Genomic DNA, 15,399 nt, shown 5'->3' with positions numbered 1-15,399 from the left:
TGACCTCTAAGCCAGCCGTCCACTCATATTCCCCCTGCAGGGACCAGCCCTTGCATTTGTTGGTGGTGCCAGCAGACAGTGAGCCCCAGTGAGAGCGCGTCCTGTTCGTGGGTCAGCTTCTCTTTTCACCAGCGCTGCCTCCAGCTTACGGCTCAGATATAATAACAGCTAATATTTGGGTGCTGACATGTCACATTGGTTCTGTCATTTAACATTTAACCCTGTAGAGCTAGGTGATATAATACCCACCTCACAGATGAGGAAACAGGCCACAATGGATTAAGTAATTTGCACAGGGTCACGCAGCCAGTAAGCAGTGGAGCTGGGACTTAAAGCCAGACGGACCCCTGAGCTTGTGCTTCCGACCTCTCTGCAAACTGTCTTTCGATCTATCCACTCTGTCTCTACATCAGTCTCCTACCCCTCCCAGCCCCCAGGTCAAGGCTGAAGGGTTCCCCGTACCAGCAGTGTGTGATTTCATTATCCCAGCCAGCATCCCCCATATCTTCTTACATTTATTCCTTTTAGTCTTCCCTGTAACCAAGGATCACACAGAGTAGCAGGGTCACCATTTCTCTAGGCTGGAGAGGTTTGGCTACATTTCCAAAGACCAAACTAAAATATTCTGTGAGGTTATATCATAGAATGAGCACCACTAGGACTTGGCTGGTGTGAGCTCCCCAAGACCTGGGTAATCAAGCCTCAGGTGAAAAACCTCTACTGCTCATGCCTGCTGCTGCATGGGCTAGAAGCCAGGAGGGAATCTTGGGCACTGGCTGAGGAGAAATGGTGGTGAGAGCCCTGGCCTGAGACTGGAGCCCTAGCAAGTCTCTTCCCAGCCTCAGCTTGGGTCTATAGACCCGTTTCAGTGTCTGACACTTATAAAAAGTTTGCAGAATTTTGTGCCTGTATGCATTTTGCCAGAGGAAAGCATCCTTAGCATTCTTCAGATTCTCAAAACCCAAGTGACTCCTAAATGGTTTAGAACAGCTGGATAAGATAATCTACTAAATCCTTTTTTTGTTTGTTTGTTTTTTGGTGAGGAAGATTTGCCCTGAGCTAGCATCCATTACCAATCTTCCTCTTTTTTTGCTTAAGGAAGATTAGCTCTGAGCTGACATCTGTGCCAATCTTCCTCTATTTTGTATGTGGGTCGCTTTGACAGCATAGCTGCCTATGAGTGGTGTAGGTTCACACCCAGGAACTGAACCTGGGCTGCTGAAGTGCAGCGCACAGAACTTAACCACTAAGCCACCAACCGGCCCCCAAATCCCTTTTTTAGTCACACATTCTCCAAGCTCTAGTGCCTTCCTTAGCCAGGTGACTTCTGAAATTATTTTAACCCCCCATAAATAAGATTCCCTAGAATTAGATTAACTTTGAAATGGTCAAGGTTATCACAAATCTTTCTATTCTCACTCAGGTTCTTTGTTTTTGTTTTTGTTTTTTTTTAAAGAATGGCACCTGAGCTAATAACTGTTGCCAATCTTTTTTTTTTTTTTTTTATGCTTTATCTCCCCAAATCCCACAGGATCTGAACCGGCGAAACCCTGGGCCGCCACAGTGGAGCACGTGGACTTAACCACTCAGCCATGGGGCCGGCCCCCCACCCAGCTCAGTTTGTTTTTTCAGCTAGGTCTTTTCCTAGCTGGATTTATTGGTCCATTGCTTTCTCACTGTGCTCTCCAGAGCAGGCCTCCTACCTACTTTGGGAAAAAGTGTTAAGCAGCTGCCCCCATCGCCTGACCAGCGGGCCCTTCCTTCACCAGATGGTTCTGGTCCAGAAATGGCTCTTGGAAGGTATTAGGCCCAAGGAGGCTCTGAGAGCAAAGGGGAGGACACCAAAGTAGAAGGAACCGCCCTGCACAGAAAGTCTCCAGGGAGCCCCATCACAGGGAATCTTTTCAGATGAGGCAGCAATGCCTCTTGGAAACGGGCTCTGGAAACACTTCCCAGAGCAAGGAGCTGACTGACCCTGGGGAAAAGCTGGAGAGGAGGAAGTATCATTCAAACTGACCTGGGCCTCAGTGAGGTGGGAGGCTGGAGCGCTTGGGTCTCAGGGTGCTCAGGAGATCGCCCTGTCCTTTTCCCCTTTTTCAAAGCGGCGCAACCAATGACCAGGACATTCTCAGCACTGGGTCTAATTCGGTGAGGTTTTATTGTAGAGAGGCAGGCCCTGGAGATGTGGGACGGATCCCCACCCCAGGGTGCTGCAGGTGAGACCCGCCACCTCTAGACTGGCTACCGCTCCGCCTGTGCCCACAAAGAAAACTGAGTCCTTGGACCCCAGAGGGACCTACTGAAACTCCGTGTCCCCTCACTTCCCCCAGGGAACATGGCCCTGGAGGGCAATCATTCCAAAGTCCAGCTGAATTCACTCTCGGATCCTAGCAGAGTCCTTGGTGACACAGAGCGGGAGAGGCGGTAGCAGCCTCGGGAAGACAGCCACGGGGCCAGGGCGTCCGGACAGGGCAGGTCCAGGCTAGTTGCCCTCTCGTCGTGCCTGCCCCTTCGTGTGCAAAGTAAGGAAGTCAGCAGGTGGCGAGGAAGGCTCCTGGGTCCGGGCGGGCGCACCGTCGTTTAGGAAGGCGACCGGCTGCACCCGCTGTCCAGGGGAAGAAAGATCCAGCCAGGGGATCAGAGCCTTGGTGCCTTGCGGTTACTAGGATCCGGACCCTGAGCAGCCTCCTAACGCCTCCGACTCCTTTTACGCCCAGCTTGCCGCTCGAGGTCAGGAAGAGTCTTTGGGTCAGAGCGCAGTGTTCCCAGCGGCCAGCGACCCCCCTGCGTCAGGCCCGCCCTGCCCGGCTCGTACCGATTGCTCGTGGCAGGACCGGGACACGGCGCCCGCCGGCCCTGGCTCGCTCCACCGCTACACCGGCCGCATCTTCCAGGGCGCGCGGGCGTCGCGCAGCGAGCGGTCGTGGGGCAGCGCAGCGAAGGCCGAGTGGCGCAGCTGGCAGCCGATGAAGAGGATGACGAGCGCAACGGAGAGCAGCAGCAGGAAGAAGAGCAGCAGGTAGGTGGGCAGGTCGGGCTTTGCGGCCGCGCCGTCCCGCATCCCGCGCGCGGTGGCCAGCTCCAGCGGCAAAGCGCCCTCTGCCTTGACCGTGGCTGCCAGGGCCAGCGCGCCGCCTACCGCCGCCTCGGGGCCGCCGGTGGCGTTGAACACGTCGCCGTACATGGCCCGTGGGGCCGCCGACCCCGGCCCGGCCGCCTCACTTAGCCCTGCGCGGACCGGCGCCACCCGGCGCCTTCATGGGGCGCCCCTCCCGCCCTGCTGCGCGCAACCGACCGGGAGTCGGTGCCTTCGGGTCAGCTGGGGCCGAGAGTCCCCGGGCCGCGGCCGCTCTCTCGCCTTCGCTCAGCTGCCTTCCCCGCGGGGCGGCGGACCCCAGGGCTCGGAGCTGGACGGCCCCGCGCCCGCGACCCTCGGGCCTTCCCTGTTTCTCGTCGGTTCCGAGTCACCCGTCTTGCGGTTTTACGGTCGCCCTCTCAGCTCGGACCCCCGGCTCGGGTGAGCTCCGGGATCCGGGGCGCCTCTGGGCTGCAGCGGCGGCGAGAAGTGCCTGGCGAGTGCGGCCGCAGCTCGGGGTGCAGGCTCAGCGCCCGGACGCCCAGCGTACCGAGGGCGGATGGCGGGAGTCCTCTGCGTCCTCCGCCGCCGCCGGTCTCCGGGCAGTCCTGCAGCCCGGAGTCCCTGTCAAGATGCTCGGTGTGCAGCGAGCCTGTTCCACTAGCTTTGGCTGCTGCCCTCCTGTCTCGAGCAGGAGACTGAGCTCTGAGGCGGCTCTGAGCGCGCTCAGGTCCTGGGCGGGGGGCGGGACTGGCAGCGGCTGCCCCCGGGGAGCGGCTGCGAACCAATGAGGGCGAGAGAGGACAGGGCTGCGACTGCCCCCGGCCCGGCCTCACATCACTCACAGAGAGAGGGACACACAGAGAGAGGCAGGGAGAAAACACACAGGGTCACAGAAAGACTGACGGACAAAGAGACGGACGGTTACAGACCTATGAGCAGAGACACGCAAAACAGAGACAGTTGTTGACAGCAAACCGACTCAGAGACAAGGCTCAGCCGGGCATGGACACCTGCTTTCATTCTTCTCCTTGACATTCTCCCTCCAGGCGTAGCCTGGTTGGTTGGAGCCCCTCAGGCAGGGCACACTGCCTCCGGGGGAGGCCTGGGGCGAAGGTAGGGGGCTCCCGGACAGGCTGGGACTGGTTCCAAGTCTCAGGCTCCTCTCTTGCTGTGCCCTGAGGGCACACGTGCTTCCCCCACCGGGAGCTCCCTCGCTCAGCTCTCCTGGCCGGTTCCGCTCCGGCTCGGGAGGCAAGAGGAGGACAAGATGCTGGCGATGGCTTACCTGCCCTTTGCAGCCCTGGTGAATGCTTGGGGGCCAGGGCAGAGGTGAGCAGTCAGCAGGACTGAGGGGGGGATCTCCTTTTCCAAGAGTCCGAACTCCTGACTTCCTCTGAGAAGCCTCTGAAGCCCCCCAGGCTAGTATGGGAGCCCCTGCCCTGGCTGCTGCAACCTCTGCTCTGCTCAGGAAGTACTGACCGCCCTGACTGTCCTCCCCACGAGATTGAAGGAGGCGCTTACCCCCAGGGTCCTGCAGGCGCAGAGTCAGGAGCGAGGTGCCTCCGTCCATTTTGCACCCTAGCGCCTCACCCCTCACCCTAGTCCCAGCAATGCTGTCTGGTCTCTTGTCTGAGACCCCTGCAGGGTCAGCCAAGATCATGGCTGTGTCTCCCCCTTACCTCCTTCCCCACTCAAGGGGTGCAGAACCTGGGAGAGCTTGATGAGTGCTGGCTGAAGGAACCGGGGGAAGATGAGTTAGCGATTGCCCTCTCCCTCACCGCACCTCACACCTGGCCACAGGCGCAACAAGGACAACCGAGGAGTGCCAGGCCGACCTCGGCCAGAGCTCATTCCCACAAATCCCAGCTGCCCAGGGGAAACACTTCTGCAAGCTCTTTGTCCAGTGTTGAAACTGTGTCCCCAAGTCATGACCCCACAGAGAGTTTGACTGCTTGTTGAGTGAGGTGGAAAATGCTCCGGAGGCCCACCTCAGTGTTTTCCTCTTAGTCTCGTGGATGGGCCTGGGGGGCCTCCTTGGGCCGGAAGAGGCCCGTGTGTGTGGGTATGGGGTGGACAGCAGGACCCGGCAGGACTCAGCAGTGCCCCATCTACCCACCTGGTCCGGAAGAGCCGCCTAGTGTGCTCCAAGGGCATAGGAGCCTGCGCCCCTCTGCCTGGCTGCTGCTTAGGCCACCCCCTCATTTGCAGATGGGAAAGCTGGCTCTGAGAGGGGCAAGGCCTACCCACATCAGCACAGGCCAGCCGCCCAAAACAGTGATGCAGCAGCCATGGAAGGGGCCCACCAGCCGAACGCCAGGAGTCCCTTTCTCTGAAGGCCTGACTTATTTCAGACAGCATTTCACCCAGCCAGCAGGATCCCAGGGGACATTATGTGACACGACAACAGGCTGTCTCATGGACATGTTCAGCCAAGGGGAGGGTGAGCGTGTGGACTGGATGGAGGGCATTTTATTCAGGTGAAGCCCCTGCTGTCAGTAACTCCCTGGGTCCTGGGTTTTTTTTAAAGGTATAACAAAATTATTTTTAATTGAGTATTAAAATTTTCTTTTTCATTAAAGGTTGCAGCCATCTAAAATACATACGATGAGGAAAAGCATCAAACGGTTCTCAGTTTGTAGCTCAGTTTGGGGTTTGGCCTTGACTTTCCTCCATGTGTTTATATGGGGAGTCACATGGCCCACGGACCCCGCTTCCTCTCCGCTCCGCCCAGGAGATCAGGTCAGACACCAGGCGATGGCGGAAAGTCTGGGCAGCTCAGTTGGGAGGTCCTAAGTGGAGTCTGGGGCAAGCCTCAGCCTTTTGGGCTGTAAGATGAAGGTTTACGGTGAGTGATTTCTGGTCCTGCTCTGGAAATGTGCTGTGATCATCCGAGGAGCAGGGGAGTCTGCAAAGGGTTTGGGGTGGATGGAGGGCTCCTGCTGCTCCGTTGCTCATGTGGGACAGGGGACATCTCTGAACCTGGGGTCCCTGGCACTGCGCGTTCCTTCCTCGGAGCTGCTGCTTTTCATCAGCACATTGCATTTTGCAGAGGTAGGACAGGCAAGGACTCGTGGCCTGTGAATAGCAGAGCTAGGACTTGAACCTGGCAGCCAGGCTCCAGAGTCCATGCACTTAACCCCTACAGGGACCACCTCTAATGGCGGAGCAGTTCTAGTAGCTGCCATGTGCAGACCTCCTTTCACAGCCAAGCCTGGCTTGGGTTTCAGCATGACCTCTTTCTCCTCACAGCAACCTGTGAGAGAGCCACTCCATTCTCCCAAGGAGGAAGCTGGAACCCTGAGAAGTGGGGTCACCTACCAAGGTCACACAGCTGGGTCACGTTGCCAGGGGGCCTCAGACTCCACTCCGCAGCCTGTGCTTGTCCACTCAGTCTAAAGCTGCTTTTTCTAATGAGAGCATATGGTCAAAGCGCCTTTCCTTTTGGTAAAGTTGGAGGAGATCTCTTGCCCTTTTTTGGGGGTCTTTTGGTCCCAAAGTGGGGAGAGCACTGTTTCTTTTCCAAAAGATGTTCAGAGCCCCAAGAGGGCAGTCACGTTCCCTGAACATCCCCCGGCAGGAAATTAAACAAGGCTGATGCTGAGTAAATGCAGAGATGAAGTTTACACAGCTTTTTACACAAACCAGAACGACCTTCCATTAAGGGAGCTTTGTGTACCCACACATTTAAGTCTCAGAAAAGATTATAAAGGGGCTTGGAGGTTGACTTTGACGGGCTGAGGTCACAGGGCTGGGACCCTGGAGCGACCTCTTCCCCATTACATGGTCACTGAGTGACACGTGTTCCTCCCCCACCGGCCTGTCTGTGGAGAGACCCAGAGAGGCCGGGCGAGCGTGCCTTTCCTGCCGCGATGGGGCCATTTGGCAGCTGTTTGATGGAAATTAGGGAGCCGGGGACCATTAGGGCCCCAGCATTTCATAAACTATGCCGCGCCGACCTGCGCTGCTTGGTGAAGCTATTTCTGTTTCTTCTGCACGCTCGGGGAATTATCATTAAGCCACTCAGCGTCACCAGGAGGCTGGGTGAAGATCGAACTGCTGTCTGAGGTTGGAGCTGGTCGCAGCCGGAGTGGGTTTTCCCTGCGCACTGCGCACATCCGGCTGCTGCCGCCGGCCCCGCTTCCTCTGTGAGCGCCGCCCGTGCCCTCGCGCAGACCTTTTTATTTTTACCCTCGCCCCAGCAATGTTGGTTTTTTTTTCTTTCACAGATGGCTTTGGTAACCACAGTAGTTGGTTGGTGACATAAGGTTGCATGTTTGAATGACCATTTTAGGAACTAAATAACAAGTAGGCCAAGCCCAGGCTCTGAAGTGAAGTGATCTTCCAAATGCAGATAGGCAGCAGTGGGCTTGGAGAATGGCCGGGTGGGGGCCTGCAGGGGTTGGAGTCTGGTTGGTGGAGCGGGGTCAGTGGAGAAAGGCTGGCTGTGAGGGAGAAGTAGCTCTGCAAGGAGAGTGCTCACGAAAGGACTCCTACCCCAGAATGGGCATCTCTGTTTCTGTCCTCTGATCCCCAGGCCTGTGGGTGTCTTGCAGGATCAGACGGTGGGACGGGACGGCGAGTCAGTAATGCGATCCACAAGGCTGCCTGGGTGGGGCTGGGAGTTCAGGAAGAGGGTGCAAACCTGGCTCTGCGGGCTGGGGCTGTTGGCTCTGACTCTGGTGATAGGATGACTCCGGGTGTGCCATTTTTTGGACAAAGTCTCACTGGTTAGTCCCTCAACATCTTTCTCCTTGGTCCCAATGACATATGACTTTGCCTGCCTCTCTGGGTCCCTTTAGCTGTATGGCCTCTAGCCAAGTGGGTCATAGTGACACAAAGCTTGCTGGCTCCTGGGACTGATAGCAGACTGATTGCCACCCCCTGGGTGCGTCACCTAGCCTTCTCTGGGAAGGACAGAGGTTTGCGTGCTGGTGAAGATGCACTGCCGCCTGGTCCTGATCAGGGGATTCGGGGTGGAGTCCCTGCGTGCTAAGGAGCAGGCCACCGCTCTGGCCAAGAGTGGGAGGTGGCCTGAGGCTGGGATAGAGCCAGCATGTGCCCAAAGGAGCAGGAGGACTTGGAACAGGACTGTTGTTTATTTATTTATTTATTTATTTTTTCCGAGGAAGATTAGCCCCGAGCTAACATCTGCTACCAATCCTCCTCTTTTTGGCTGAGGAAGACTGGCCCTGAGCTAACATCTGTGCCCATCTTCCTCTACTTTATATGTGGGACACCTGCCACAGCATGGCTTGACAAGTGGTATGTAGGTCAGTGCCTGGGATCTGAACAAGTGAACCCTGGGCCACCAACGCGAAACGGGTGAGCTTAACTGCTGCTCCACTGGGCTGGCCCCCTAGGACTGTTGTTTAAATCAGTAGCCAGGCTCGGGGGCACCTGGCATCTGGCTGGGGTCCTCTGGTCCCTGTCCCTGTACTTCAAGGGAGGAAGAATGAGAGCCAGAGCGGGTGCCTTGGGCCCAGAGGTGGAGAGAGGCAGCAAGGCAGGGAGAAAGTATGTTTAGTCAATTAAGAGGCCCCCCTCAACCCACGCCATCTGTGGCACGGATCAAGAGCTACTTCATGGAAAGGTCAGGAAGAGCTGGTTCTGTTGTAGGATTGCATTTCCCGAGATCTGGAATGCACACTTCAAGTGGGGCGCAGTATTAGTTTAGCTAGCAAATGGGTACGTCATTGAATCACACAGTGAAAAAGTTACTGTCTTGTAATCTCTTTTAATGATTCTGATTATGGCAAGAAGAATAACCCAGTTTGGTCTCATGTCAGTTCGGGTCCTCCGAGAAGCACGTGTGGGAGACTTATTGGTGGAAACGCCAGCGGCGGATAAAGGGTGTGGGAGGCGGAGTAGGCTGGGGGAGCCTTCGGATCACAGTGCAGGTCTGACACCTGTGAGAGGAGAGAGGAAGGGAGGACCTGGTAGGAAGCACCCAAACTAGACATGTGGCAGCCAGGCCAGCGGGCTTCCTGTTAGGAGAGCCCTGTCCGGCAGGGGGTGGGCAGCTGGCCGCAGTTTGGGGCTCAGTGGGTGGTCAAAAGTAGAGTGATCTTTCTCTGCTGAGGCTGGGGCTGGTGACCCTTTGCAGAGGGCTGTCGAGGCCTGGAGGAAGCGGCAGGTGCCAGAGGTTGAAGTCACCTCTGCTCAGAAGCCCTCTCTCCAAGCCCTGGGCCTGGCTAACCCTTCCTCTCTGGCCTCTCTCCCGGGTGGGTGAGGCCCAGGCAGTCTCCAGCTGTTTACAGCTGGTTTTGACTGTGTGCCTCAGATTCAAAATCTTCCAAGGGTGAGAGGCTCACCTTTGGGTTTGCGCCTGTGAGTCTGGGCTGAGGTCAGGTTCCAGGGGCTCAGCCAGCCCCCCTTGCCTTGTTTCTGTGGTCAGTGGTGTAAGGTCCATATGTGTCCTGGGCTGTGTGTCGCGGCTGGACCTGCTCTCTCTCCTGGCATTGGCATTTCCACAGACACTGCTACTGCCCAGGCGCAGAGGCCCACTGCCCGACACGGAGACCGCAGCAGCCACCTGCCCTTCGCTGTCCCTCTGCAACCCATCCTTAGGGGGAGATGGAGGTTTTGTGGAGCCTGGAGCTTGTGCATCTTAGGGGCCTTCTCTGAGAATAACACCACAAAATTAGGTTTTAAAGTGAAGATTTATTTAGAAAGAGAAACAGAATCGAAATAAATTACGAATTTTGAAAAGCTGACAAAGATCCAAAACATGGAAAAACAATCCAGACTGGCTTCTGGCGCCATACATTTCAAACCCCAGTTCCCTTCCATAGTCGCATTCCCTGCTCCCAGGTGGTTAGCGACACTTGGTCCAGGGTACTCTGCTCGGGACCCTGCACCTTTGTGTCCTAATACCAGTGAGCTGACACAGCGGGCGGTGGGAGCGTCCCTGGGAACCACAGGCGGGTGGCAAGCAGAACCAAAGCTCTAAGAGGCACCTCCAGCGCAGCCCTCTCTCAGCGGGGTGGCCCAAATTTCACGGGCTCTTCAGCGCAGTTAGACCTGAGGAGAAGTGTGGCAGAGGGAAGTTGTAGTGGAAAACAGTAGTTTTACCTGATAAAATGCCTTACTTTTACAAATTTTATTAAAACACGTGACCAAGTGAACAGGAGTTGGGGCCCCTAAGTCTGAGCTGCAGTGACCTCACGGAAACCCACCTCCATTGTCCTGGGCGCCCCCGCTGCCACAGGGAGCCCAGATTATCATGGTCACTGTCTGAGTCAACCACTTACATGGTTCCCACTGACCTTTTTAAAAATAAAACACACTTCCCCCTATTTTTATCCTGGTTATGAAAGCAGTATTTCGTCATTACTGGGAAAACATAAACAAGGGTAAAAAAGAAAATAAAAGTCATCCAGGAGTAAACCCCGTAGGCAAGCAGTCACGATTTGGAATTCCGCTCTTCTCCCCTCCCCTACTAGGAGCTGAACATGACGTTGCGGCAGAAAGGTTGGAGTGTCCAACATCACCACATAGGCTCGCTTTACACTCCTCATTTCAGGCTGGCTGGTTGTTCTAGAGTATCCTTGATTGTCAGCCTCCATCATCGTTCCTACCCAGATCCCTTTCTGGCTCAAATGAGGGCCTGGCCAGCAGATGAGGCACCGTGGGGGCTTTGATAAGTGAGATGCCCGTCTTGGCTCCAGCATGTTTGAGCTGGTGGGGAGAGGTCTCTCCTTGCTCTCAGACCCAGGCCTGTGAGCCCGAGGTTCCCAAGAACTGACAGACTGAGGACTGGCCTGCTTCCAACTCTGTCAGGAATGTCTGATGTCTGGGGTGGGGGGATCAGGCTTGGGGAGCGGGGGGCCTGCCACAAAAGAAGGACTGGGAAGGGCGCATCGGGCAGCCTTCTTAGGGTTTAGGTATGGCTGAACCCATATCTGAGAGATACAGGGGATGGCCCAGGCCACCTGTAACCCCACCCATGCCAGAGGGCAGCACCAGCCAGAAAGTCTTGATCTGAGTCAGCAAGAAGCTCTGGGATTGGGGACCTGCAGGAAGAGTGTCACCAGCTCCCATCTCCAGTACATCCGTCTTGCAGCTGCCTGCAGAGCGAGGACTCTGGGCAGGCTGGGGAGCCTCAGCAGGGTCAGGCTTGAGCTCTGCCTGCAGATTCTGCTCCTGAGCCGAGGTCCTGGGTGGGCAGTTAGAGGCCTGGCTGCCATCTCAGAGGATTAGTCCTGGCTCCACACAGACAGGCACCACCTCCCTACCCACCACCCTCCCCAAAGACCAGGCCAGCCTGCAAACCGGTCCTCCAGAGGAGGCTCAGCCTTCTCCATGGAGGCCCCTGGTAGTTGGACCAGGCCTCCTGCACACCCTGTCTTCATGGGCACAGGCCCTGATGTCCCTTCCCAAGTTAACGGGAGGGTGGGACAGGAGAGACGTCCTCCTGACAGCGTTCACTCTTCATGGCCCTCCCCCGACCTATGCTTAAAATATAGAGAAGGGTCCATCCTTGACTAGAAAAAGGAGGAAAAGTCCAAGTTTACAAAATTTGGGAGCATATTCCTTCAGGTTTTGAAATGATGTTTTCATTTTCTCCAAAGCTTTTAAAAAGACAAAACAAAAAACAACTTGGTTTCTCTCCCATAAAAGTCTTGGGGATCCCCAAAATCTTAATTTTGGATAAGTCCCTCCCTGCAGCCAGTCACCCCTGCCCTGAGCCTTCCCCTTGGCCAGTGCCTGGGCGACAGCTCTCATTTCTTTCCTGGTCCTTCCTGAACCTCTGCCACTGGGTGGTGCCGTCTTCTCCCACAGGGGAGTGGTGGGGTCACGATCAGTGTCCCAGAGGCCATGGGTAGAAGGGGCGATGGGTGGGGGAGAGGGGCAGAGAAAGGCCCCCTAAACAAAGCAGGAGTATGTTGGTCACGAAAATCTCTGAGAGAGTATCCTTTGTGCTCTGTCAGTTCTTGACAGGAAGGGAGGGACAAATATGCCCATGGCCTGATTCATGAGGAAATGTGATTATTTAAAAAAAGTCTTAAGTGAGAGAACTGAAGCTGTCCTTTAAGTGGCATTTTAAAACTTAAATTGGAAACTAGATTAGCATTGCCATTTTATGCGGAGGCAATAGGAATCTGACCTGTTCCTCCTCTTGAGCCCCGGCTCCCAGGTCATAAGTTAGGGTGTCTCCATCCTGGAAGGTTTCCTCTGGGGAGGCACGTGTGGTCCCTGTACCCAGAGCTGCTGGGGAAGGGGCTTCTCCGGCCGCTCCCTGTAGGCTGCCAGCCCGCTCGTCTCTGCTGGATGACTCGGAATGGAATCCTTTGGCCCTTCTTTGAGACAGCCTTTAAGATGACACTCCCCCAGAGATGGTGTTGAGTGGATGTTCTCAACATCTCAACTAGAACCAAATCGGGAAAACAAGAAGATGTGTGGGGGTGTTAAGGGCATTTTGAGATGTGACAGTTGCCCATCCAGCCCCACCTTGTCCTGAATTCATCCACCCAGGCAAGAAAGGCAGGGTCCCGCACTGGCCCCCAAAGGGAGCCAAGGCCGTGGGGCAGGTTCTCCAGGGGCTGGGACTCAGTTTCTACTCATGGCACCTCCTCTCTCCCAGCCCCTTCAGAATCACCTGGGGAGATCGGGAGATCGGCTAGTGGGAAAGTAACGTCCTATTCTTCCCCACGGGAGTTTGGGGATTAAGATTGATATAAATATGCAAATAAAACCACGAGTAATACCCTCTAATAATGATCCCTATGGGTGGGATTAAGGGCGATTTCCATTTTCTTCTTTTTGAGTGCCAAGGTTCTTGAAAATTTCTCCAGTGACCATAGTTTACTTTTGTAATGAGAATAATAATTTTTTTAAAAAACAGTGTAAAACAAAACAGCAAAAGTAATTTGCTTTTTTATTTCTCTCCCTCTCTGTGGTCCTCATTCCTTAAGTGCCTCATCCGGCAGGCGGCAGGCACTGGCTGAAGGTGAGGCTGGGTGCTGGAGCCGGAAGAGAGAGGGCCCGGTCCGGGGTCGGGGTCCTGGAGCCACAGGCCCCCTTTCACATGACGCTGACAATATTGTCAAGAAGGCCACTTTCCATCCTTTCTGCACTTGCTTGAGAGGACAGCCAGGGTGGAAGGGACACTGAGGCATTTTGGGTTTCAGGAGAGTGTCTCTCCACCCCCTGGGCAGGAGGGTCGGGCTGAGCTCTGATGCGCCAGAGGTGAGTACACTACACCTTTCCACCGTCCAAGTTCCCAAAATAGCGCTCTTTCCGGGAATCTGTGCCTCTGGCCCCTCAGAGCCCTTGCTCAGAGCCTCACTCTGAATCACACGCAGGAAAAGGCCCACCCTCAATAGGGCCATTTGGAAAGAAAAGGAAAAGATGACAAGCCAGCTGGGCCCTTTAAGGAATTCCCTACCTGGGAGGGGACAGCATGAAAATAGAACAGAGGCAGGAGGGGGAGGCTTAGGGAGCTGGCAGGAGGAACAGGCTGATTATTAAAGAGCCAATTACCTGGGTCTGATTATGAGCACACTTCAACAGCACATTTCCTGCTCCAGATCGGAAGTGGCTCAGAGTCAGTCACAAAGAGTAGGACAGGGTTATCCCAAGTACAAGGTGGATCTCAAATATGAGGAGCCAGCCCTGTCCCGGCCCCATCTCCCCTCCCCCCTTTAGTTGGGGCGAGAGGAGGAGTGGACACCCAGCATACCCCCTACTCACTGGAGCTGGCAGGACCTCTCCTCCCTGCTGTCACTGGGGCAGAACCTGCCGGAGTGGGGGATTGAGGGGTCCCCCCAGGGTGGACTAATGCCAGGACACTCAGGAAGCATCCCCACCGGGGCAGGTTGTCCTCCTCAGGGCTCTGCTCTCTGACTCTAGGGGAGCCCTGAGATCCCAGGACAGAGGGGAGGAGACCCTGCCTGTGCCCCAGTGCAAGAGTGACACTTCCTTACCCCCAGGGAACACGAGACAAAACCCAAACCAGGCCATCCCCGGAGGATGTTGTCACCCATACCCTTGTGTTTCCTGTCCCTTTCTCATGAGTTTTCACTAGTGACGATGGTGTTCAATAATGGATATGCGACCGAGGGCGGTGTGGCAATGAGCTACTTACCCTGCCTTTTTTTCTTGCCACCTCCATCTTTTCCATGTGTCCAAATCTTATACATCCTGCCCAAACTGGATCTGTCCTGCCTCCTCGGTGAAGACAGGAGAGGCAGCTCGAGCACTGGACCCCAAGTCCTTGCCTCCCATCACTGAGTCAGGTGACCTGATAGCCATGCTTCCAGCAAGGGGACTTCTGTGGCAATAGAGTTCAAATATGATGGACTAGCCGAGTCACCTGGGAGAATCTTAATATATAGATTCCTGGGCCTCACTCCCAGCCTGTAGATCTACATTATTAAGTGTCCCAGGGGATTCTGAAGCAGGAGGTCCTAGGCCCACACAGAGAAATACCTGCAAGGAGCGTCCCTCCTCGCCCAGGCTGCCTCCTGGGACACTGCTTCTACACTTGTCCAGCCTAAGGGCATCCCTCCCATTAGCTGTGTTCATTGGCATCCACTCTGCACCCAGTCGAGTTCATGGGGCTCGGGGGCCCAGGGGTTGAACTTCCAGTTCATGGGAGTCCCACTCAACGGGACCCCTGCACCACTTAAGCTCTTTCTACACAAAGGGGATAATGAGTCCTGCCCTGCCCACTTCACTGGGTTGTTGTTTTAATGGAATGAGATAAGGGACGTAAAAGTGCTCTGATGGCTCTAAGGTTGGAAATCTAAGGGAGTGTTATCACTGTCCATTGGGCAATGATTCACTGACTGCCTTGTGATTTCTCCCCTGTATTGTCCACCATCCTTATTAAGATCTCACAAATCTACTTAACTGTTCCCAGGCTTCCCTCCATTCTCGTGGTGAGCCTGCAGGCTCCTCAGCAGTTTGAGTCCACAGCATCCTTTCCATCCTTTGCACATTGCAGTCCACAAGCTGAAGGGATGGCTGCACTGACTGGCTGCCTTCAGCTTGTTCAAGAGAGTGTGCATCCTTCTGCAACATGGCCAGAGCTGCTTTTTGAGGTTTCTGTTGGTGGACAGAGACAGGGTTTCTTCTAGGTGGAGCAAAGCTGACCTGGATAGTTGGGAACCCTGACTGCAGCTTCATTAACACCGGCTGACTTGTATTCCTAGGGCACTGTCGGTGAGGCCCTAGGAGTCAGTCATTGTCCTGGGGGGAATGGGTGAGATCCCTCTCCTGTCATTAGGCTGAGTATGATGTGAAAGTTCCTGGACCATCCCTCAGTCCCTTTGTTTGAGTTACCTATTGCTTGGGTACCATACCACCTCAAAACTGAG

At 55.3% G+C, this 15,399-nt stretch overlaps 1 protein-coding gene across 1 annotated transcript; it reads right to left on the bottom strand.

Annotated features, from left to right (window-relative positions):
- Positions 1-2,135: 2,135 nt before the first annotated feature.
- Positions 2,136-3,830, bottom strand: SMIM32 (small integral membrane protein 32). The gene has a single exon (XM_070569331.1). It carries the CDS (start codon positions 3,182-3,184, stop codon positions 2,873-2,875), a length of 312 nt encoding a protein of 103 aa, XP_070425432.1. The 5' UTR covers positions 3,185-3,830; the 3' UTR covers positions 2,136-2,872.
- Positions 3,831-15,399: the final 11,569 nt, after the last annotated feature.

The sequence above is a fragment of the Equus przewalskii genome, chromosome 13, assembly GCF_037783145.1.
Source record: "Equus przewalskii isolate Varuska chromosome 13, EquPr2, whole genome shotgun sequence".
Taxonomy (NCBI): Eukaryota; Metazoa; Chordata; class Mammalia; order Perissodactyla; family Equidae; genus Equus; species Equus przewalskii.
The sequence above is the reverse complement of the archived record's forward strand: the minus strand, read 5'-3'. Positions and strand labels throughout refer to the sequence as shown.

Excerpts from the sequence above, each read along its gene's own strand:
- SMIM32 (XM_070569331.1), bottom strand. The coding sequence starts at position 3,184 with ATGTACGGCGACGTGTTCAACGCCACCGGCGGCCCCGAGGCGGCGGTA.